General features: G+C 47.1%; 1 protein-coding gene across 1 annotated transcript; it reads right to left on the bottom strand.

Moving 5' to 3' along the window:
- Positions 1-309: 309 nt before the first annotated feature.
- ERAL1 (Era like 12S mitochondrial rRNA chaperone 1) lies at positions 310-23949 on the bottom strand. The gene is made up of 11 exons (XM_060259448.1): positions 23823-23949; positions 16656-16814; positions 14573-14700; positions 14406-14483; positions 13267-13313; positions 13099-13160; positions 12178-12290; positions 9577-9936; positions 6384-6533; positions 6211-6291; positions 310-2878 (listed from the first exon to the last, which is right to left on the bottom strand). Exons 1-11 carry the CDS (start codon positions 23884-23886, stop codon positions 2756-2758), a joined length of 1365 nt encoding a protein of 454 aa, XP_060115431.1. The 5' UTR covers positions 23887-23949; the 3' UTR covers positions 310-2755.

Raw genomic sequence — 23949 nt, forward strand, 5'->3', positions numbered from 1 at the left:
ATTTCATTTGCAGTTTCAACTTGTGAATCAACTCAAGTCTCTAGTCTCTATTTCTCAAACAAAAACTTTAATTAGAAAACATCACTCATGGCTAGCTCCATAAAAACACACAGATGGCTTGCTAGGGGTATCTCCAAAAAAGTAATTGGTTATTTTATTTCCTGCTATGAGCTTCACCCCACCTTTTGTTCCTTGGACACCTCCCAAGTTAGTGCTGATTTTCGTCTTCCCCTTTCTCCCCAACTAGTGCTGCAGGAAAGATGTAATCCTCATAGAATTTAATTAACACCTTGTTCAGCCCTGTATATATATATTTTTAAAAAAAATCAGTTTTATTCCACTTGAACAACTGCTTCTGTGAGGTCATAAAGAACAGTCAATCATTGCTGTGTCAAGTTAGTATCAGCTGCAAGTTAGAAGGTGTGCCTTCCTAGTACAGTCTTGCAGGGAAGACTGTACTGATCAAATGAAGCAAGCACTGCTAGCCCATTCCAATTACATACACTTGAACAAACCATCCTCTAATTCAATGCCAGTGCAGCAGGGGCAAGTCAGAAAGGACAAAATGAAACCATGGTGGTAACTGCAAAGTCTTCCCATTGCACATATTCATTTCAGATGTGGCACTACTGGTAGAAGCTTCTCAGGTACTAATCCTCTCAAGACTGAAGTCAGTAGTTAATATACTTTATTTATATCGCACCTTCCAGCTCAATGGGGGCCCAAAGCGGCTTGCGTCGTTCTCCTCCCTTCTGTTTCATTCTGACCACAACGCTGTGAGGTAGGTTAAGCGGAGTGTGACGGGCCCCAGGTCTCCCAGCAAGCTTCCATCGCAGAGTGGGAGGACCTGAAGCTGGGCTTCCCAGATCCTAGTCCGACGAACAACTACACCACACTGGCTGTTGAAGATAAGCTTGCTGGAAAAATCCTTGCAAAGATCCAAGGAGGGAAGAGCAGGCCAGGCAGAGGTGCTGACTGGCATGGAAAGCAGGGCTTCGGCAAAGAAACCGGAGTTGCTTCTGCTCTGTTTGCCATTGTGTAGGTAGGAGGCAAGAGCTCTGGTTCTCAGCCTGCAGAGCTTAAACAAGGCTGGTAACACACAGGGGTCCCCACTGACCACTCGAATCTGGAGCCTTCAGACGATCAAGCCAGCAGCCCTGTAAAGCGTAGGCTCGTAATGGAGCTTTCCCTGAATGTGCTGGTGCAACACCCTCCCCTGACAGGCCTTGGCTGACATGAGCAGCTGGACAACACAGGCAGAGGGAGTGGAATGACAGAAAGTGCCCATTCTCTCCCTTGCTAGACCACTGGGTCCATTCATAGGGGGGGAATAGGCCTTCCACTGCCAAATTCAAGCCTGAGATTGCCACGTGTGTTGGAACATCTCCAAAAGCCAGCAGTCTATCCAGTTTCTTGCTCAGGAAAGCAGAGAACATGCCACAGCAGAAAAAGCATCTTCCCTGGGCCTCGATAATATAGTTTTTTCAACAGTTTCTAGGCATCCTTGAGACAATGGACCCAATTTTCACTTCTGACTTCCTTCTGACCAGTTAGTTCATCCCCTGGACAGTCAGGGTAGCAAACGGTGTTGGGTGAGCCCCCCACTCTACTCTGGAAGCTTGCCGGGTGGCCTTGGCCTAGTCATGCACGTTCAGCCCAACCCCACTGCAGAGGACCGTTGCGAGGATTAAATGAAGGAGAGGAGAATGATGCTTTGGGTTCCCTTGGGAGAAAAGGCAGAGCACAAATGAAGTCAATAAGAAGCTAACTGATAGGAACTCAGCCACCCTGAACACCGGAGAGAAAGGCATGAAGGGCAAGACAGAACTCGGTAGAGCAAGAGAAAGCAGAAGGGAAGAGGCACTGCCTGGATGGCAGCCTCGGTTTTGAGCACAGAACACAAAAGCCACCGACGGATGAAGATACTTCGTCTGATGGGCACAGGCCAAGTCAGCGCTTTTGGACAGCGCTTGAGGCAGATTCCCTCAGACATACCCTTCCTTTTCAAGCCCACCCCCTGAGTGAAATGGCATTAAAAATACTGTCCCAGTAGTAAATAAGGAGGTCTGCGCTTGTATGCTCTGCTGGAAACCTGCTGGCTCCCACCTCCCTTCAGAAAAAGCGTGGCTTGTATTGAGAATTGGTTCTGTTTGCTGCGTTAGAGAAAAGGCATTTGAAGGGCCAGTGCTCCTGCGCTCTCCATTTGCCGGCAGTCTCTCGTGGTGGCTTCCTCTGTAGACTGCTTCTGCACGGCAAAAGCTGTAGAGCAGAGGCAGTTCGGGGCATATTCTGAGTCAAGCAGGAAACGGCAGAACCATAACCCTCCCCTCCCCTCCACAGAGGAGAACCTGCTTGCCCATCAAGGCTGCACTGTCCAAACCAGGAGAATGCAGTGACCTCACTGCACCAGCCACAATCATGCGACGCTAGAGGCAGACTAAAAGGGATGCGCAGAAACGCACATTGCTTTCCCCTCCTCTTCAAGCCTCACTGCACTGTCCTTTGGAGAACCACTGTAATTTTGCACCTAGCAGTAACCCTAAAAGGTCCCGCGTCCACGTCAGAGAGCCCCTGCGTCTGCTATAATCTTTGTAGGAACAGAGAAGCAGCTCGGAGAACCTTGCAGCGCTGGGGTTCCTTCGCACCCACTTCTGGCGTGAGAAGTGAGGCTAGCTCCAGGGGGTGGGGAGGGGAAGCTGGGCAGCAGCCCCCCCTCTTCACATCCAGCTCCTGCAGGGGCACTCCAAAGGCCAACTCATTTCTTCAGCTTCACGCGGAGCTTCAGGTGGACGTCACACAGGAAAGCGTCCATCAGGTCACGACCGGCCTCACGGGCAATGATACTGACCTGCCTGCCCTGGTGGCCAATCAGGATCTTCTGCGGGGGAAGAAGGAAACGGCACATGAGCCAAGCCAGCCCTGCTTCTGCTCAGTCTGCATAATGACGTAATTGTTCTGTAGCCTGACATCTCCAGCTGAAAGCATGACGGTGGATCAGTTGCAGGACAGCCACACGCCTGGAAGTACATACAAGAGAGGAGCCCCCCTCCTCTACCTTGCACTGTTTGCCTTATCTGTTCTTCCCCCTCCAGTTTCACCTTTTCTATCCTACCCCATTTTATACTTTTTCTATCCCACCCCATCTTGGCCTCCTTGTCGTCTTGGCTTGTTGCCCTTTGCAAAGCAAGGAGTTGCTTGCATGCAGGGTCTTGCTGGCCCTCGAAGGCGACGGGCTTTTACACTCGCCAGACTGAATATTTTCCCTTTTGAGAACAGGCGATGTGGGTGCTGCTTGTCGGAGCCTGACTCAGTTGCTCATTTATCGCTCCGCAGCCCTGTGTTTCGTGGATTCATCAGCAACTTCTTGATCCTGTTCCCTCTGACCTTTCCAGCTCTCCAGTGGGAGTTGCCCAGCGTTTGCTCACTGGTGGATCCCCCAGATTGATGGGCTGGTGGCTGGGTGCTTGGCTGTTGCATTGCATAGGGCAGGGGTGGCCAAACTTGCTTAATGTAAGAGCCACATAGAATAAACGTCAGATGTTAGAGAGCCGCAAGGAAGGAAGGAAGGAAGGAAGGAAGGAAGGGAGGGAGGGAGGGAGGGAGGGAGGGAGGGAGGGAGGAAGGAAGGAAGGAAGGAAGGAAGGAAGGAAGGAAGGAAGGAAGGAAGGAAGGAAGGAAGGAAGGAAGGAAGGAAGGAAGGAAGGAAGGAAGGAAGGAAGGAAGGAAGGAAGGAAGGAAGGAAGGAAGGAAGGAAGGAAGGAAGGAAGGAAGGAAGGAAGGAAGGAAGGAAGGAAGGAAGGAAGGAAGGAAGCAACTTTTACTTTAAATGCATTCTCCAAGCTGCTGGCCGGCTTGGAGAAGTGATTTAAAGAGATAATGCTTCTCCAACCCAACCAATAGGGTGGTGGGGGCTTTGAGAGCCACACAATATGTGTGAAAGCGCCACATGTGGCTCCCAAGTCACAGTTTGGCCACCCCTGGCATTTTGTACAAGGGCAATGAATATTTGATCAGTTTTCCGTGGTGTTGTCTGGATTGCCTTTCTGGTCAGTGTAATTTTTACTCGGTTTCACCCGTTTGGATCTTGTCTATGTTTTGCTTCACTCTTTTATGCCATTAAAGGTTTTGGATGTGTATGTGTGTACATAAAAGGAGCTCCTGGGGAACCTTCTGGCCTCTGTAGAATAGGAGCAGCAGCGAGGCAGGAACAGTGAAAGTAAAAGGGGGCCACGGAAGATGCCCACGGCTGCCCTCCAAATTACATTTTCCAGTTTAAACGTCTACAGATAGCTAGGACCACCTTGACTTGGCTAGCCTGATCCCATCAAATCTCAGCAGCTAAGCGGAGTCAGTATTGGTTAGTATTTGGATAGGAGACCACCAAGGAATTCTAAGGCTACTATGCAGAGGCAGGCAACAGCAAGCGGCCTCTGAACGCCTCCTGCTGTGAAAACCCTATGGGGCCACCAAAAATTGGCCATGACTCGACAACCAAAAATAACAAAAAACTATGACCAGTCTTTTAAGAGCCCCGTGGTGCAGAGTGTTAAAGCTGCAGTATTGCAGTCCTAAGCTCTGCCCACGACCTGTTTGATCCCCGGTGGAAGCTGGGTTTTCAGGTAGCCGGCTCGAGGTTGACTCAGCCTTCCATCCTTCCGAGGTCGGTAAAATGAGTCCCCAGCTTGCTGGGGGGAAAGTGTAGGTGACTGGGGAAGGCAATGGCAAAGCACCCCGTGAAAAGTCTGCCGTGAAAACGTTGTGAAAGCAGTGTCACCCCAGAGTTGGAAACGACTGATGCTTGCACAGGGGACCTTTCCTTTCCTTTCCATGACCAGTCTAGCACACAATTCACAGGTCCATTCTATTCTATCCTGTCCACTCTACAATGCCCCCAGAATTAAATTTCTGTCTGGAGTACTAATCTCCTTAAAAGCACGTTCAGAAACTGAAAAGATTATATTTCTGTTATCTGACAATGATGCTCATGTGTCCTATAGTGTCTCTTTGTTTGCGCTTGCAGCTCAGAAGATAAAAGTAAGAGTAATATCAAACGCTGTAACTTTCTGTGGCTGGCCTTTCTGGGGAACTTTTAAGCTGTTAAGTGGAAACTTTGTTGTTCGGGTTCTGCTTTGTTTTGTAACGGCCAATGGCTACACACAATACATTTTTGACTGACTGACAATTCACAGGCATTCAACCAGCTCCGACAGTGTTCCAGACAGATGCAGTTAAATGCTGCAGCCTCTGACCTGTCCAAGCAGATTGATCTTAAAATGAAAAACGCATCCAGCAAAATGAGGGAGATCAATTTGTTCGGTAGCAGTGTAAAGAATATCGAAGACCGAAGCCTAAAGGCCAATTCTGAATAATTTGGAAGCTTTCTGTCGGATTTGGGTGTTTGGACAGGTCAGAGGCTGCAGCTTTTAACTGCATCTGTCTGGAACACTGTCGGAGCTGGTTGAATGCCTGTGAATTGTCAGTCAGTCAAAAATGTATTGTGTGTAGCCATTGGCCGTTAAAAAACAAAACAGAACCCGAACAACAAAGTTTCCACTTAACAGCTTAAAAGTTCCCCAGAAAGGCCAACCTCAGGAAGTTACAGCGTTTGATATTACTCTTGCTTTTATCTTCTTAGCTTCAAGGGCAAACAAAGAGACACTATAGGACACATGAGCATCATTGTCGGATAACAGAAATATAATCTTTTTAGTTTCTGAACGTGCTTTTAAGGAGATTAGTACTCCAGACAGAAATTTAATTCTGGGGGCATTGTAGAGTGGACAGGACAGAATAGAATGGACCTGTGAATTGTGTACTAGACTGGTCACGGAAAGGAAAGGTCCCCTGTGCAAGCACCAGTCGTTTCCGACTCTGGGGTGACGTTGCTTTCACAACTTTTTCATGGCAGACCTTTCACAGGGTGGTTTGCCACTGCCTTCCCCAGTCATCTACACTTTCTCCCCAGCAAGCTGGGTACTCACTTTACTGACCTCAGAAGGATGGAAAGCTGAGTCAACCTCGAGCCGGCTACCTGAAAACCCAGCTTCCACGAGGGATTGAACTCAGGCCTAAGGATCCCTGCTATACAAGATTGGGGGGTGGGGGGAGGAGATGGGCCATCTTATCCCATCCTTCACTGCAGTTCACAGAATGTAACAACATTCGAGAATACCCCCACTAGGAAAACCACCCTTTGGCCCCAGTATTTACCATATGGGTCTCCTTCTGGACCAATAAATTCTGTGCGATGATCAGCTCCCCACTGGGTCCCTCCTCCCACATTTCCGTCTGCTGTAATGAAAACCAAGAAGACTGTAGTGAGAGGCTGTGGAGCTGTATGAGCGAAAGGCAGGCCCGAACCCCCCTCTGATTCACCAACGCACCTGGTCCACTGTGTAGGGCACCTCCTCAGGCAAATACTCAAGCAGCTTCTCTCGGATGATGTTATCACAGATCTCCTGAGGAGACTGGCTGGTCAGGACCTCGCTGTGAAACTCCCAGGGGCCTGGCTTGGCTTGCATCAGGAGGTAGTTCTGTTGGCACAGAGAATCCAAATGGCATCAGGTGGCACACACCCAAGAGTGGCGTGGGCACCCAAGACTCACCTTGGCCTGAAAGCAAGGGGAGAGGAACTGCACACCACTCATGCATCAGGATCTGCAATTAACCTCTAGCCTTCAAACCAGATTTGACCCAGATGTTCTTGCAGCTTCTGAACTCCCTGACATATTGCCTTTTTTGACATCTACAGCATCATCAGCATATACGTGTGTGTATGTGGTATGTGATTAGCAGGTCCCTAGGACCAGACAGGAATCTGAGGGGCCTGTCTCTGACTGCCCATGAGAGCCCCCCTCAGTTAGAACCTTATCAATATACAGTACTGGCCCCAGTATTTATCTATTTGAGAGCCAGTTTGCTGTAAGGGGTCGCTTTGTAGAAAAATAGGTGGTGGAGCTCATCCAGAGATTGTTATGCAGCTGCACCTACTACCCTGTTTCCCTGAAAATAAGACCTACCCCAAAAATAAGCCCTAGCAGGATTTCTATGCATTTGTTAAATATAAGCCCTACCCCGATAATAAGACCTAGTGATGGGCGTCGCAAAAAATTCAGGATGGAATTCCGGGTCTGGAGAGTTATGACAATGTTCCAGAAGATGACTTAACTGTATTTGAATAAACGTAGATTGTTGTATCATACTTAATAAAAAATAAGACATTCCCTGAAAATAAGCCCTAGTGTGTCTTCTTGAGAAAAAAACAAATAAGACAGTGTCTTATTTTCGGGGAAACACAGTATTCAATGGACAAGGCGGGGAGGAAGAAGGGAAACCCTCAGAAAGGCTCAGGAGCTATGCTCCTGTGAGCTCCCACTGAATTCAAAGCCAACGGTTAAGCGTGCAGACTCTATTCTGGGAGAACCAGGTTTGCTTCTCCATTCCTCCATATGCACCTGCTGAGTGACCTTGGGTCATAGTCCTGGAAAGAACTGCTCTCACAAGAGCAGTTCTCAAAAGAACTCTCTCAGCCCCGCCTTCCTTGCAGGGTGTCTGTTGTGGGGAGGGGAAGGGAAAGGAGACTATAAGCTGCTCTGAGACTCCAAGTGAAAGGCAGGTAGAAATCCAATCTCTTCTTCTACACTAGCCAGGTCTACTTAAGCAGCTAGATTCAAATCCTTTAGCACCTTAAGAGAGCAAGATGTTCAGGATACAATTTTTCAAGAGCCATATCTCCCTTTGTCAGATACCCGATTTAGGAGCTTTGACTCGCAAAAGCTTATACTCCCAAAATCTTGATGCTGTGAGGTGTTACTGGACTTGAATCTAACTGCTTAAATATACCAGGTTAGTGCAGACTGATAGTTCTAACTGTAGGGCCAGGTGTGAAGCCGGCAGTTGTGACAGCCAAGTGCAGAGCAAAGGTGGACTCATTCCAAGTTTTGGTAAGCAACTTCCTGGTGATGTTGCACCAGACTTAGGGTTGCTTGAAAACAAGTAAAGCCTGCGTCTTACTTCAAAGTTTTAAAACAGTTTATTTTAAATGAGATGGGCAGGAACGCTTTTTTTTTTTGGGGGGGGGGGTTCTATTTATGTGTGTGTATGCACTTAGAAATCATGACAGCCTCTGGTGACTGACCCCTACTGGGGGCCTGAAGGATATTAAGAGCGGTGGCTGAATAAAGCCTGCCCCTGCCTCCAGCTCTGGTATTTCAAGGAGATCTTCCATCCAAGTACTTGCCAGAGTAAACCCCGCTTAGCTTCTGAGATCTGACAAGACTGGGCTATCCGGGGCCTGGCAGATGTGCAGGAAAACTTAGCAAGCACCTCTGGGCCATACTTGAAAATATCCAAGGTGGGCTTCCCCATCATACCTGATTGTTCTGGCACCAGTTGGTCCTTGCCTCTTAAAAGAGGAAGGCACACATTCAGAAAGGAGGTGGCCTAGACTGTCTCTCTCCTTTCTAATCTGCACCTTCCACCATGCAGAGTGGCCACCATTAAATTGACTCCACAGGGGACCAGTGGAAATGGCCTGCCTGAGGAGGCCAGGAAGGTTCTTACACTTCCATCATTCTCCAGAATGGCTAGAATAGAGTTTTATTCATTTTTATAAAGGGAATAGGACTGCACTATAATAGAATGGATCTTCTTTATCTAAGGAATAGGATTGTAGCCTGTTCCAAGGTTTATGTTTTATCCTGCTCTTACCGCATTGTCTTCTACCTTCAGTATTCCACTTTTGTTGTTGTTTTATGATGTCTCCTGTCCAGTAGAAGACAATGAAAGTAGAAGACAATGCAGTAAGAGCAGGATAAAACATAAGCCTTAGAACAGGCTACAATCGTATTTTGAAGAAAGAAGGAAGAAGAAAGGAGAGAAGGAAAAAGAAGGAAGAAGAAGAAGGAGAAGGAAGGAGAAGAAGAATTGCAGATTTATACTCCGCCCTTCTCTCTGAATCAGAGCGACTTACAATCTCCTATATCTTCTTCCCCCACAACAGACACCCTGTGAGGTGGAGGGGGGGGGGCTGAGAGGACTCACAGCAGCTGCCCTTTCAAGGACAACCTCTGCCATAGCTATGGCTAACCCAAGGCCATTCCAGTAGGTGCAAGTGGAAGAGTGGGGAATCAAACCGAGTTCTCCCAGATAAGAGTCCACGCACTTAACCACTACACCAAACTGGCTCTCTGAATGAAGCAAACAAACAAGCATGAGAGGGCAGCTGCCCCCTCCTGTCAATTCTCTCCAGCATCTGGAGTTCAGAGCTGCATTGCTTCTAAGCCTAGAGGTTCCCATCCAGCAGTGACAGTAAGCACCACTGCCTAACCTTAAAGAATTCACGGAGTTGTTTCTGAAAGCCCACTAGGGAACACGGTAAGGGAAGGAGCAAAATGTCTTTGTGCCATTCATAAACCTTTATCACACCATCAGCTGAACTACAAAGCCCCATCCTCGTGGCCATGCTTACAAGACTCCCCTTGAAAGCAGGACATCTCAAAATCGCACCCTTGGACCAGCTGTGTAACTGCCCAGAGTGGACTGCTAAAGCTTACTTAAGCAGGGCTTTCAACTTGCCTTCAGTGTTTCCACCTCCTCTCTGTTAATGGCAGCCATCATGAAGACATCCCGAAAGTGGGGCCAACCTTTCTTGGACATCTTTGGCTTCTCCATGCTCTTTCCCACATCCTCCATAATGCTGTTGGGTCTAGCATCGGAATCAGAGTCTGCCTGGGGGCTGTTTGCTTCCACTAGGTCTCCAGATTTTGCAGTTGTAACCTCAGAATCCTGGGTGCTCTTATGAGAGATGCTACTGCTGGAAGTAGCGGAGGACGCCTTTGACTGAGGTGCAACTTTAAGCTTCTTCCCATTGACAACTCCCTCCGTGAGCTCCACTACCAGGTCCAAAAGAAGATGTTTCTTCTTCAGCAAATCCACCTGAAAGAGGCAAGCAGAGGGGAACTGGGGTCTGTGTGGACTGGAGCTAAATCCAGCAGCTCTCCAACCTTCCCATTAACATGATCAGCAAAACTGGGGTCAGGTCATATTGCTGTTACAGCTCCTCCTCAACTTGGGACTGGAGGCTGCTTTCACTGTACCTTTTAAGCTTTTCCACTCCCACTTCTAAAAGACCAAAATTTATTGTGGATTCTTATCAACCTAAAATGTTTACAAAAGCAACATTTTAATTGGTTATTTTACTTCTGACAGCCTTTGGGATTTTTTTTTTCTATACGTTGTATTTGTATACTTTGTGTATTTTAGCATTGGTTTCTGGGCAGATAGAATTTTGGATTGTTTACTAGACAGTTTTGGGGATTCTGGTTATGGGGATCTTCTCGCTATCATACTTTTATCCCGTTGGATTCTCTGAAGTTAAGCTGCTATTGCTTCATGCTAGCTTGTTTTCATTTACTACCTGTGAGTTTGGGTTGTTCCATGATTTTTTTTCCCCCGTTGGTTATTCTATCTGTTGATTGCCTTCGTTGTTCTGATAAGCCTGTCAATTAAGGGATCAGGTTTCTTCATTGGAATGCTTTCTGAAGCTGGTAGGTTGCTATTCCAGGGAATGGGAAAGAAGACAGCCAAAGCTGCTCTTTTCTCCAGATGGACTGCAGCTTATTAAACAGTAAGCTCCCTCTCAATTCCCCAAAAATGTATTAAAAGTCAGGGTAGCATGCAGATTTATTTAAAGGTATCTGTTTTGTTAGAAGGCTGATTATCCCTACCAAAAATTCTGGAACCAGGCAACCGCCCTAATCAATACTCCCTTTAAGCTGCGGAGTGTTGTGAGCAAAAACTCTACTTTGTGAGCTACTGGCATTCAAGTGGTGAGCGACTGCATCAATTAGCTTGCTCTGGGGCCATTTTTCCTGAGCTAAGACAAAAATGTATGAGCCAGAGGCTAAAAAACTGAGCTGGCTCACACTCACCCAGCTTAGAGGGAACACTAGCTCTAATATATTATGCCAGGCAGAAGACTTTAGCCACTTAAGAAGAGAGCACATGAACTCCTCTAAGGCATACAGTGAGGTAGCCTTAAGTCTGGGAAGTTCTGGGAACCACTAGAAGGCAGCACAACAGCAGACATTTCACTAAAAGGCACAAGAGAGCACAGCAGGGTGTTGTTCTAAAGAAAACAACCAGGTGGCTCTCTGCTTTATCAAAAGACATTTCATAGAACCATAGAGTTGGAAGGGACCTCTAGGATTACCTAGAGCACAATGCAGGAAATTCACAAATACTGCCCCCTAAATTCAAAGGATCTTCATTGCTGTCAGATGGCCATCTAGCCTCTGTTTAAAAACCTCCAAGGAAGGAGAGCCCACCACCTCCTGAGGAAGCCTGTTCCACTGAGAAATCGCTCTAACGGTCAGGAAGTTCTTCCTAATGTTGAGCCGGAAACTCTTTTGATTTAATTTCAACCCACTGGTTCTGGTTCTACTTTCTGGGGCCACAGAAAACAATTCCACACCATCCTCTCTAGGACAGCCCCTCAAGTACTTGAAGATGGTAATCTTCAGTCACCTTTCAGTCACCTCCTCTCCAGGCTTTGTTGAGAACATGCCCGGGGAAGAATATTTTTGCTGGGACACTTTCTATTCTATGGTCCTCCCAGGAAACCCCTTTCCCTCCTTGAAATGTGGACTTGATGAAAATCTCACAGGCAAGCAGTGTTCCCCCTAAGCTGAGTTAGTGTGAGCTAGCTCACAGATTTTTAGCCTCCAGCTCACACATTTTTGTCTTAGCTCAGGAAAAATGGCCCCAGAGCACAATAATTTATGCCAAGGGTGGCCAACGGTAGCTCTCCAGATGTTTTTTGCCTATAACTCCCATCCGCCCCAGCCAGCATGGCCATTGGCTGGGCTGATGGGAGTTGTAGGCAAAAAAACATCTGGAGAGCTACGGTTGGCCACCCCTGATTTATGCTGTAGCTCGCCACTTGAATGCCAGTAGCTCACAAAGTAGAATTTTTGCTCACAAGACTCTGCAGGTTAGAGGGAACGTTGCAGGCAAGCTACAGCTCTGCTGCTTCAACAGGTTAGCATGTTTGATTGTGAATCATGCCATGCTCTGAAGACCGTTTCTACTCCCAATGAAGTAGAGAAACACAGACCCAGTTGCACTGCAGAAGGCTTTCAGAGGGTAAAGCCCAGGTGGCCTCAGCTCTTTGGTTACCTTGTTCAAGACGAGGACGCTGGGAATCTGTGAGAATGTGGAGAGACACTTGTGCACCTGGGGATGGAGCTGGTTCCGTGTGTAGTGATCTGCCACATCCACCAGCACCACCACTGCAAAACAAAGAGGTCACGCGCATGTTTAGCCAGGGACGACCTCTGGATCCGCAGCTATGCAGAAAGAATCATAGAGTTGGAAGAGTCCATACAGGCCATCTAGTCCCACCCCCTGTTCAATGGAGCATCAGCCTAAAGTATCCCTGACAAGTGTTCGTCCAGCCTCTGCTTGAAGACTGCCAGTGAGGGGGAGCTCCCCACCTCCCTAGGCAGCCATTTCCATTGCTAAACTACTCCGTAAAAAAACTTCCCTCTAATATCCAAGTAGTATCTTTCCACTCATGCTACCCAGATCAAAGGTTTGCTCAATTTGTTAATGTTACTATTCTGTCTTTGGATCTTAAATGTGTACCATTTTGCATTCTAAAACACTGCCTACCAGCTACATACAGCCCTGCTCAGTGTACCTGGTTCCTCATCTGATGAAGTGCGCTTGGAGCACACGAAAGCTTACGTTCTGAATAAAACTTTGTTGGTCTTAAAGGCGCTACCTGACTCCTACTTTGTTCTACTGCTTCAGACCAACACGGCTGCCCACTTGGACCTATCTTTCCTCTTAAACCCATTACTGTGAGTCCCATCTTCTGCTGCCAACAGGAACAGTTTCCTGCTGTTCCCTCCTCTATGAGACAGTCTTTCAAATACTTAAAAGAGCACCAGAGCAGCAGCTCAAAGAAGAACAGCTGTTTGTACTGGCAGAACACACAGCTCACCCGCCCACCTCACCCTACAAGCAGGATGCCACAGAGACATGCAGCAGAGGGGCATGGGAGAGAAAGGGGGGGGAGAGAATTAAGACCCCCACCTAGGTCTGCACTCTTCATGCTCCTCCAAGGGTCCTGCAGGAGAGACTTTTCCAAGTTGTGCCTGAAGAAGAAGAAGATGCAAACATTGTAACGCTGACCCCCCCTTTGTTCCTTGTCTGGACCCGCCTCTCCAACACAGCCATGCTTCTCCCCAGCTAGGATTCTACCTTTTGGCTTTGGATGAAGTGGTGAGCCCAGGAGTATCTAAGAGAACCTAGGGGAGGAAGAGAAAAGACACCCCAGTTAAAATCTGAACACCACGGACTGAAACCAGAAGTAATGAGAAGTCTGCAAGAAAGCATGTGTGAATGCAAGAAGGCAAAAAGAGCCCTGCTGGATCAGACCAGTGAAGGTCCATCTAGTCCAACATCCTGTTTCACACAGCGGCCAACCAGTTCCTCTGGAGGGCCAACAACGGGGCATTGAGGCTGGGGCTTTCCCCTGATGTTGCCACTTGGCTCTGGGACTCAGAGGTTTGGCGCCTCTGAACGTGGAAGTTCCCCTCAGTCACCATGGCTAGTAGCCTCTGATAGGCCTCACCTCTGTGAATCTATCGCATCCCCTTTTTAAGCTGTTTATCCCTGTGGCCATCCCTACCTCCTCTGGGAAGAATGTAGGGGGAAATTATTCATTACGAACTTAATTGGGGGGGGGGAGAACAGGAATCTGATATAAGAGCTAGTGTGAACTGCGATGATACTTCTCCTGGTTGGAATACAAAAAGCAGGAATGGAGAAGAGTGACTGGTTATCTGTCAGCATAATTCCAGCGAAACAGCCATCTTCGTTTACTGTGGGAAGACAAACGAGAAAATCCAGTGACTCCTTGAAAACAACCAACGTTTATCCCACTGCCATCTTGTGAGACAAAGCTCACTTGTATTTGAAGAAGGGAGCTCTAGCTCACAAAAGCTCATACTAGTATAAACGCTGGTGGTCTCTGAGGGGTGGCTGGACTTCTGTTTTGTTTAGGTTTATCAGTAAAGGCCATTTCAGGATAGGGCGGGATATAAATCCAAAATCATCATTACCCTTTCGGCTAAGACGGATGGACTGCAGGCACCAACGCAAAATGGGCGAACGTTTGTGGATGAAGAATCTGCAGACAGCTACTAGCCGCAAAAGGCAGGGATGGGACTTCCATGTTCAGAGGCAGTCTGTCACCCAATTGCCAGATGTTTGGGAACCCGCAAGGAAAGACTGCCCCTATTATGGCTCACTGGAAGCTTCCCAGAAGACCCCAAAGTCTGGAACGCTCCTCTAGCCAAATGGACAGAGTGCTTTAGGGAATACTGATCGATACCTACCAGCTGGGTGTCATCCTCTGTGATGACAGCCTGGGCGCTACACCTCGTTGTATGTACCTTCTTCGACACTGGCAAGACCTGTGCACACAAATACACACACACACAGCTGAAGGCTTACTGTAACGAAGTCAAGAAAACTCTTCAGCACATAGTCTCGAAAATGTTACCTTCCGGCCCAAGAGCTGATTTGAGAGGGTTGATTTCCCAGCATTCGGAGCTCCGATAATGGCAACTCTCAAGACCTTGGGATTCTCGGGCTGATCTGGCTCGTAACAGAGCAAATTATCTGTCTCAGCTGCAGAGAGAACACACAAACTCCAGTATTTATTTATTTATTTATTTTATTTATATCCCGCCCTACCTCACCAAGGCGGGCTCAGGGCAACTCACAACACAAAGATTCTAACATAAAGTTCAAATTTAAATATAATAACAATTAACACAGTTAAAAAATTAAAACATTTAAAAACAGTGCATTCGTCCAACAACATGCAATCCATACACTTCCTTCAGTTTTTGGTACTTTAGTGGTTTGGTGCCGGTCAATTATACGCCAACCGGAAGAGGACTGTCTTGCAGGCCCTGCGGAATTGTCCAATATCCCGCAGGGCCCTGACCTCTTCCGGTAACTGGTTCCACCAGCAAGGGGCTGTTATTGAGAAGGCCCTGTCCCTGGTTGACTTCAACCGGGCCTCCTTAGGCCCGGGGATTACGAGCAGATTTTGGGAGCCAGATCGCAGTACTCTCTGGGGAACATATGGGAAGAGTATGATCTCAGGACAGGCATTACGTGAATAGGTGCTTCATGTCAAGAGGGAATTCCTTTCGAATGCATTCAATAACTGAAAGCTCCAGTGACCCAGGAATGCACTCAGGATGAACTGCAATACCTGCTGCATTTCTGCATGAGTCCCTAGTCTGGTCTTGCCCCCTTCCCATCCACTTCTGCCGAGGATCAGATAAGCTGGCATGAGATGTGACTGGAGCATTCTATCACTCCTAGCGCGGAGAGACACAACGGAACTTCCTGGCCTGAGAGGAGGCTGCCTGTGGCGCCCTATCATGTTTCATTAACATAGAGCTGTCATTATACATGGAACTTTTACAGAGAAGAAAAGGACAAGTCTCCACTCAAAAGACCTTGCAACTTAAAATGGAAGATAAGGATGACCCCCCCCCACCCAAAAAAAGTGAGGGGAGGAAGGTGGAGATGAGAACCAATAGGGGAAGAATACGGGTTCATTTCAGTCGCAAGTGTCACTGTTTCTCCAGTTACAAGGAACACCCAGAACAGGGACTTGTACAGAAGCAGAGTGGAGAAGCTCCTCTGAGTATCTGCAGTTTTTACTCTTCCCTACTCCAACTGTAACCTGTGACGTTTTGGAGTGCTAACAGTGAAATGTACGGGATGCACTCTTGTCTTGCTCTCACTGCAAAAACAGCAAAGCAAGAGCATGGATTTTTTTTTAAGCAGCACCCCCCCTCTCCCTTGCCCTCCTGCCCAAGTCACAATTGCCAGAGCAGGTCACACTCAAAACACTGCCCTTTGGTACCACCCTAGAAAGCAGAACTTGGACATACCTTCTCCTTTTTACCCCAAAAATGTCTATGGAAATGCAGCAGGTTTCCTGATCGTCAGAAAGAGCTAGAAGGAACTGCTATTTTGCAAAACGATAGGAAACCCAGAAAATAGCTCTTGTATTCATTCAACATATTCCAACAAAAATTCATCCCTCACTAGAGTGCAGGGAGTAGAAATAGTCTACAGAAGCAAGACAAGTCCTTCAAGATGGCATCACTAGAGAATGATGTGTAGTTACACCATACTGCTGTTGCCACCACTGCCCCCACACACACACTACAAACAAAGTGGATCTTTCCCTACGTATTCTGTGTAAACTGCTGAGTTAAATTAGTTTTTAAGGGTCAAAGTTCTCTCTGAATGTCATGGGGGGGAGAGAAGATACTGTTGAAGTGTAAATGAACATGAAAGCTTATAGCCAGAATTAAACTTTGTTGGTCTTAAAGGTGACACTGGACTCTGATTTTTTTCCTTTTTAGTCTTGTGTACACATTCAGAGAGACCGGCACCTTTTAAAGCTCCTTTGTTGAAACTGCAATAAACACCACATCAGCCCTACTAGCACGGAGCCCTCTACCCTTAACAACTGCAAGCTGCCACCTTCCTGTGAGACTTTGCTCCTGTAATCCCCCCCCCCCCCGCCCCGTCCGAGAGCTGATTCGTCTCACCTTGAAATGCATTTACAGGTGGAGGATGCTGGCCCACCAAAGGTTTTGCTTCCACCTTAGGAATCCCAAGGATGTGATCCAGGGCAGAACTTCCACAGAAGCAAACAGGGGAAATCCTGCCTTGCTGGGCTCTGCTCTTCAGGAAATGGACGCTCAAACCTGAGCCACAAAAGGAAAAAACAGTAGAGTCTGAAGAATCCCCACAAGGCAGATCAACAACACAGGGAATCATATGAAGATATGAAGCTGCCTTATACTGAATCAGACCCTTGGTCCATCAAAGTCAGTATTGTCTTCTCAGACTGGCAGCGGCTCTCCAGGGTCTCAAGCTGAGGTTTTTCACACCTATTTGCCTGGACCCTTTTTTGGAGATGCCGGGGATTGAACCTGGGACCTTCTGCTTCCCAAGCAGATGCTCTACCACTGAGCCACCGTCCCTCCCTTAATCAATCCTCAGTTTTACAGCTTCACTTGACACCAAAGATGAATGCTGCATGTGTGGAGGTGAAGCCTCTGAGACCAATTTGCTGAACCGGTGTGATTGACATGCAGTGCTGACAAACATCATCTCAACTTCTCGGAACCTCTGAGACTCAGCTTCTGGGAGAAACGGGAAAGTTTGGCTTTATGAGGATTCAAACCAACAGCTATTCAAGACAAGAAGCTGGCCGGGCAGCCTCAAAGCTATGAAGCAATCTCCGGACGCAGGGATACAAGGAGTTGGAGAGCCTTTAGGAATGGTAGAGAAAGTGGATTCTGTCCCATTGTCTTTTATTGTCACCAGCCAAGCCAGTGTGTCATACTAAGAAGAACACAGGGGCTCTGCATGCAGCCAAGCAGCTTTCTATGTCACTTTGGGTTAATCATTCTTAATTTACACCACGGAAAGAGGGAGAAGCATATCAAAACATGTCCTGCTGAATCAGCCTTAGTTTCACCTCATCCCTAGTTCCCACATGGAGGCAGGCAAAATAGGGCAAAACGTACTATTTCAGATAGCAAGTGACAGATTCTGACTTTTCTTCATTTCAAAAAGTCAGAATCTGTCGCTTGCTATCTGAAATAGCACATTTCTTCATATCAAAATCTTCCTACAAACGACCCCCCCCCACCGCACACACACCTTACAGTGCAAGTTTTCCACTTGCAGGGAGCTTTAACATATGCAAATACTCCAAGATAAGAGTCTCCTCCACATCTGACGCAGTTGACTCTACCGACCTCAGAGCTCTATCAGCGCATTCACATGCAAGCGTCAACTAGGATTAAGTCCTACGTTGGTTCCCAAAAGTGCCCAGCTAAATGTCCCTGGGAAGAATCTAGACAAGTGTTTCCAAAGTGGGCGATACTGCCCCCTGGGGGGGGCGCTGGAACGATCCAGGGGGGCGATAGTAGCTTTGGGGGGCGGTGAATAAAAATAAGGAGGCAGTGGAAGCATAAAGGGGGAAGGGGAGGGAAGTGTCAAAACATCACATTTCTGGGAGGGGTCCAGAATTTCTAATTTAGAGAAAAATTCCAATTAACAAAAATAGAGGGAGGGAGGTCTCAAAACATCACATTTCTGGGAGGGGTCCAGATTTTCTAATTCAGAGAAAAATTCCAGTTAACAAAAATAGAGGGTTGCTTTTTGTCTGCTACTTAGTCAGGGCCGGCATGTGGGAGTAGGCCAAGCAGGTGGCCGCCTCAGGCACCCCACCGGCCTCCGCCTCCCCGCACCCCTCCGGCCTCCGTCTCCATGTGTCCCAACGGCCTCCGTCTCCCCGCACCTCACCGGCTTCCCCGCACCTGCCAGCCTACGTCTCCCTGCGCCCGCTGCCATCCAATGATGCTTCTTCGTGAGTGCTCATCTGCCCCCCCTGCCGGCTCCCTTTGAAGCAGGAGAGGGGCCGGGGTGAGTGCTCCTGCAAAGTACAAGCAGCCTGATGATGTCACTTCTGGTGACGTCATTGGGCAGCATGTGCTCTGCGCGCACAATAAGGAACAGGAAGGGTGGGGGAACAGGCCTCTGCCTAGGGGCGCCAGAACCTCTAGCGCCAGGCCTGTACTTAGTGTGAATCCACCCAAATAGATTAGTAACGAGGACCAGAACTTCTTCCAATTAAAATATAAGGAGGATGCAGTTTATTTACAAGACAGAATTAAAAAAAAATAGAGGTGTACAGACTAGGGATGGGCACAGATGCGAACCCGAACTAAAATCTGGTCCGGACTTTACCTTGTTTGAGGTTCAAACAGTTTGGTTTGAAAGTCACATGTTCGGATCAGGAAGTCTCCAAACTTTCTGTCCGGTTCAGAACTTCTTGTGCACTCTTGGCAAAGAAACTCCACCCATGGAGTTTCATGCTGAAAAGTGAGTATGAGAGGGATTTTTTCAGCCATCGAGGGACCAATAGTGACAGTCTGAAGATGACAGGCAAGTCTGATTTCCAATGACAGGCATCGATCTGCTTCCTCAGGATGGGGGGTGGGCATGTATATAATCACTGGAGGCGCATTCCTGTCCTCTGTTTGCATCTGGGTTTTGCTAGTCTTGTTCTCACATGTGAAAGAATATCTTTTGGTGAACTGGGGAGGGGGGGGGAATTACTGGGGTGGATGGAGATACCTGTTGAATCTCCTGGCCTCTATACAAACTGCCAGAGTAAAAGCATCACCTCTCTCTTTTTTCTCCTTTCCTTGCATTCAGAGCTACATTTCTCCCCCTCCCCCCCTGGCTTTTTCTTTGCTGTGAGGAGTGGGAAATATGGATAGATTTTTTTCATTTAAAACATGTTTTTGTTTTGATTTGGGGGTGGACTGTTCACTTTTGCAGGTTCTGAAAACTGCCCTTTTCTCTGCATGCTGGCTGTGGGGTCCCCTTTCTGCTCCTCCAAAAAGCACCCCGTTTCTTCTTGCACAGCTTGAGTCTCTCCCTGGAGGGTATCCTCTCCCACTCAGGCACTCAAACTACCTACAGATTTCTGGGGGGGCTTAGCTAACTGCCCTCCTCCTTGGCTGTGGGGTCCCCTTTCTGCTCCTCCAAAAAGCACCCCATTTCTTCCTGCATAGCTTGAGTCTCTCCCTGGAGGGTATCCTCTCCCACTCAGGCACCCAAACTACCTACAGATTTCTGGGGGGGCTTAGCTAACTGCCCTCCTCCTTGGCTGTGGGGTCCCCTTTCTGCTCCTCCAAAAAGCACCCCTTTTCTTCCTGTGTTGCTTGAGTCTCTGCCTGGGGGGGTTCCACTCTCCTCTCCCACTCAGGCACCCAAACTACCTACAGATTTCTGAGGGGCTTGGCTAACTGCCTTCTTCCCCAGCTTGGGGTACCCTTGCTGCTCCTCCAAAAAAGCATCCTTTCTCCTCTTCCACATATTCCCACACATTCCCTTAGCTAGTCCACCAGTGCCCCCTCCCGCAGCTGTGCAGTGAGTCCCAGTTGCCAGGCTTGGTTGTCCCTGTCACCTTCCCAGGTAGGATGGAAGGCTTGGTCCCAATCAGTCATCATGTCACCAGGACTGGGTGGCTAGTCCCAGGAAGACACAGCCACCTGCAGCCATGTGAGTGGTCCCTGGGGAAGTACTCTGGGAGTCTGATGCCTGTAGCTTAATCAGGTCCACATAGTAGCGTCTCAAACTGACGCTGGACAACTCCCCCAAAACCAGTTTCCTGGAGGCACCTTGCTTGGTGGTCTGCTACTTGGATCCCCCCAAATCTGACATGCATGTAACATGTGGGCCATGTGGAGAGTCATCCCAGGGAGGAATTGTGTGCGTTGAAGGCCTCTAGCTCACCAAGGTCAGTTTTTGTCACTTCTAAACCAGCAGAGGTGACATCCCATTGAAAAGCATTGCAGTGAATGACCTTTCTTAGGGGTCTGTAACTCAGCGCCCCTGAAGTCCAACGTGGACCAAACTTGGTGGGTACATTGAGAAGAGTGATCAGGAGATAACCTGCCATTTTGGAGCTTTGAAGCCCTGTGGGGGGCTTTTTAAAAACCGGACCAGTTTGCGAACTGGTTCGCGAATCAGGCTGTGGTCCAGTTTGCAAACTGGTCCGGTTCTGTTCATGAACTGAACCAGCATTTTCTGGTCTATGCCCATCCCTAGTACAGAAAAACAAGAAACACAGAAACAAGAAAACCTTACCAGTCTATCCTAGCCAATACTTTCTACAGCTAGCAGCTTCTCAAGGTTGCTTGCACTTTCTCCCTCAGCAATACAGTTCAAGTTAGGACAGTGGAAGCACTGAGGCAATAGAACAAACTTCTCTGAAGAGTTCGAAACTGCAGCTTTCTCCTCACAGGGTTTTCTGCAGAGTATCAGGCTTCTTACAGTCTGGTTACCAGGTAGTTGCTTCTGTTGATTTCAGCCAACTGCAACGCCCCAGCCACAGAGTGTCTTTTGTAGGACCAGTGCGTGGGAGTAGGTCGGGTAGGCAACCGTCTAGCGTGCCACCCTGCCAGGGAGTAAAGCTGGGCACCTCCTTAATCCCCCTTCCCATGTGGCATGATTGCAAGTCGAGAGCCCTGAAAGGCACTACTGTGCCACTGCTTTTCTTTGTAGGGCAAACGCTGCCTTCCAAGGAAGCCTCTGAAGAACACCTCATTTTACCGCTACCTACTGCTTTTGGGTTGAAAGAGGCTGGGCGGTGGCACCTTTCCATTGTGCTAGTCGGAGCTGAAGATTTCCAGGGGGACGCTGAGTGTTTTTTTCTGAAAAGGGGGCATTAGGCCAAATAAGTTTGGGAGCCTCTGATCTAGACAGAATACATGAAGGTAACTGGTCTTCTCTGTTGTCTGTGTACATTATATAATACTCAACAGAGTTGTGAAATTTTGAAGCGTTGTGTGTGGGGGAAATGATTCCTTCCCCACACATGGTTTTCTTTCAGGAATTTCTTTAAAAAACGTAATAACTACTTTGCTATCAAATCTGAACTAATTATTGCTGGTTTAACAATAGAATGCATCATTCATAACACACTAAAATTGTATATGCTATCTGACATAGTTACTGAATTTAAAAGTATACATGCCTTTGTTTTTCACAAGTAAAATTGCAAATAAATCTTGCAGAGAAAAAATGTATTGATCAGAAACAAATTCATACAGTCACAGATCAGATCTACACTAGGATTTCCCCCCTCATGGACAACAGCACCCCTCCTACACACAATAAAGGAGGACTGCCCAGACAACACCATGAACACCACGTGTATTATTTGTCTGGGCTCCCATGCTTTCAGCTTTACTCTTGCAAAAATGTAAAATTTTCTATGAAATAAACAGGACACTGTGGGGTGGCTGCAGGTGGAGCATCCACCTAGGTGCTGACAGAGGGGACAGAGCTATGCTCCACTGTCAACATGGCAGAGCTAAGTACTGCATTCTCTCCCCCTTTAAAGGATCTTTTCTGTGCTGAGATGTACATTATAACTTAGCTTAATACAGATAAGTGACAAGAAAGGGGGACATCCCACCAAAAACAAAGATTTATTTACTCTTTCACCTAAGTGTGACAGAAAAAAGGGGGGCACCAGCGCAGCAGCAAGTGGCTCAAGAACAGAGATGTGTGATTTCTGAAAATTCTGAATACATGAGGGGACTTTTTCCAGGGAAAAAAAGATCACTTGGGGAAAAAATTCTTATTTCCCTATCAAACCAAAACATTTTACAGACTGAACATGAAATGCATAGTTCATCATTAATTCCTTAGCATATAAAATTGTAGTACTTAGCATATTTATGGCATTTCAAAGTATAAATATTTTCATCTTATTTGAGAAAAATTACATGTATATCCAACACATGAATAACTAAGAAAGGAGTTGAAAAGAGAAAAATTCTGTAGTAAACTAAAGAAAGTGTTTTGTTTCAACAGAGATTCTTAGAGAGACAGTAGGTACGACTGCCATATTTGAAAGTTAAGTTAAACTTTGTAACACTCAAAATACTGAATTTTAAAAAAAACATTATCATTAAACACATAGCATATTGATTGTAGGCAATATTATTTACATTTCAATAACAAATTCTTGAAAATTATGTACAAGTCCATAGTTAAAGAAGGGGGTTGGATTTTTTTTAAGAGTCAAATTTTCCAGTCCCCAGATTTTTTTTCATGGTGTGTATTTGGAAGGAGTGAAATACTTCATATAACAAGATTTTTCTTATTCAGAAAAAGGAAATATTTTGTGACCTAGCGGCAGTAACTCACAACTTTAATGCAACTAGCTCACAAAGTAGAACTTTTGCTCACAAGACTCCACAGTTTGAGGGAGTATTGGTCAGGAGCCTTTCTGTTGCGTCTGTGCCAAAACCTTACCAAGAACAACCTATATATTTCCTCAAATAAAAAACGTATTCAAGGCATTTCAGAAAAGGAAGCTTTATAACTAAAAAATACATAATGCCTAATGTGCAGCAGATATCATATTGCAAAAAAAAGACTTTCAACGAAAGCTCAGAAGATTCTTAAAATTAAAGTCTGCATTAAACGCAGCATCACAAAGAATACATTTTAAATACTTCCTGCAGAATATTAGGAGCAGCATAAAATCAGCTGAAGTCATCACAATAAAAGGAAGGCTTAAAACGGGACACATAGTACTAATCTGCTCGTAACCGCAACATAACGCAGGAAAGGAAAGGTCCCCTGTGCAAGTACCAGTCGTTTCCGACTCTGGGGTGACGTTGCTTTCACAACGTTTTCACGGCAGATGTTTTACGGGGTGGTTTGCCATTGCCTTCCCCTGTCATCTATACTTTCCCCCCCAGCATGCTGGGTATTCATTTTACCGACCTCGGAAGGATGGAAGGTTGAGTGAACCTTGGGCAGACTACCTGAATCCAACTTCTGCCGGAATCTAACTCAGGTCGTGAGCAGAGAGTTCAGACCTCAGTACTGCAGTACTGCTGCTTTACCACTCTGCGCCACGCACTACTATTCGCCACTACATTATTCATAGTTTTTAAATACTGTTAAATGATAAAAGAAAAATTTTGATGGGTGTGACGATGGGAATGTCATTGGTTTAAAAATTCCAACAAATACATGAAATAGGATCAGACGAGTTCTGGCGCACCTTGTACCTGAGAGTTTCACAACCCATGAAAGCTAGTGGCTAAACCTTCCCAACCACATGGGCCTAACTAACAAACTACCCTACTCGGGACCTAAGTAATCACCTGAGACGGAGCCGCGAAGCACTCGGCAAACCCGACCCCCGACCAGGCCCAGGGAGCCTGCCATGGCAATCACCACGGACGCTCAGAGGCCAACACACGTTCCGAACGCCGCCATTTTGGATTCTCT

Source organism: Heteronotia binoei, chromosome 18, assembly GCF_032191835.1.
Source record: "Heteronotia binoei isolate CCM8104 ecotype False Entrance Well chromosome 18, APGP_CSIRO_Hbin_v1, whole genome shotgun sequence".
Taxonomy (NCBI): Eukaryota; Metazoa; Chordata; class Lepidosauria; order Squamata; family Gekkonidae; genus Heteronotia; species Heteronotia binoei.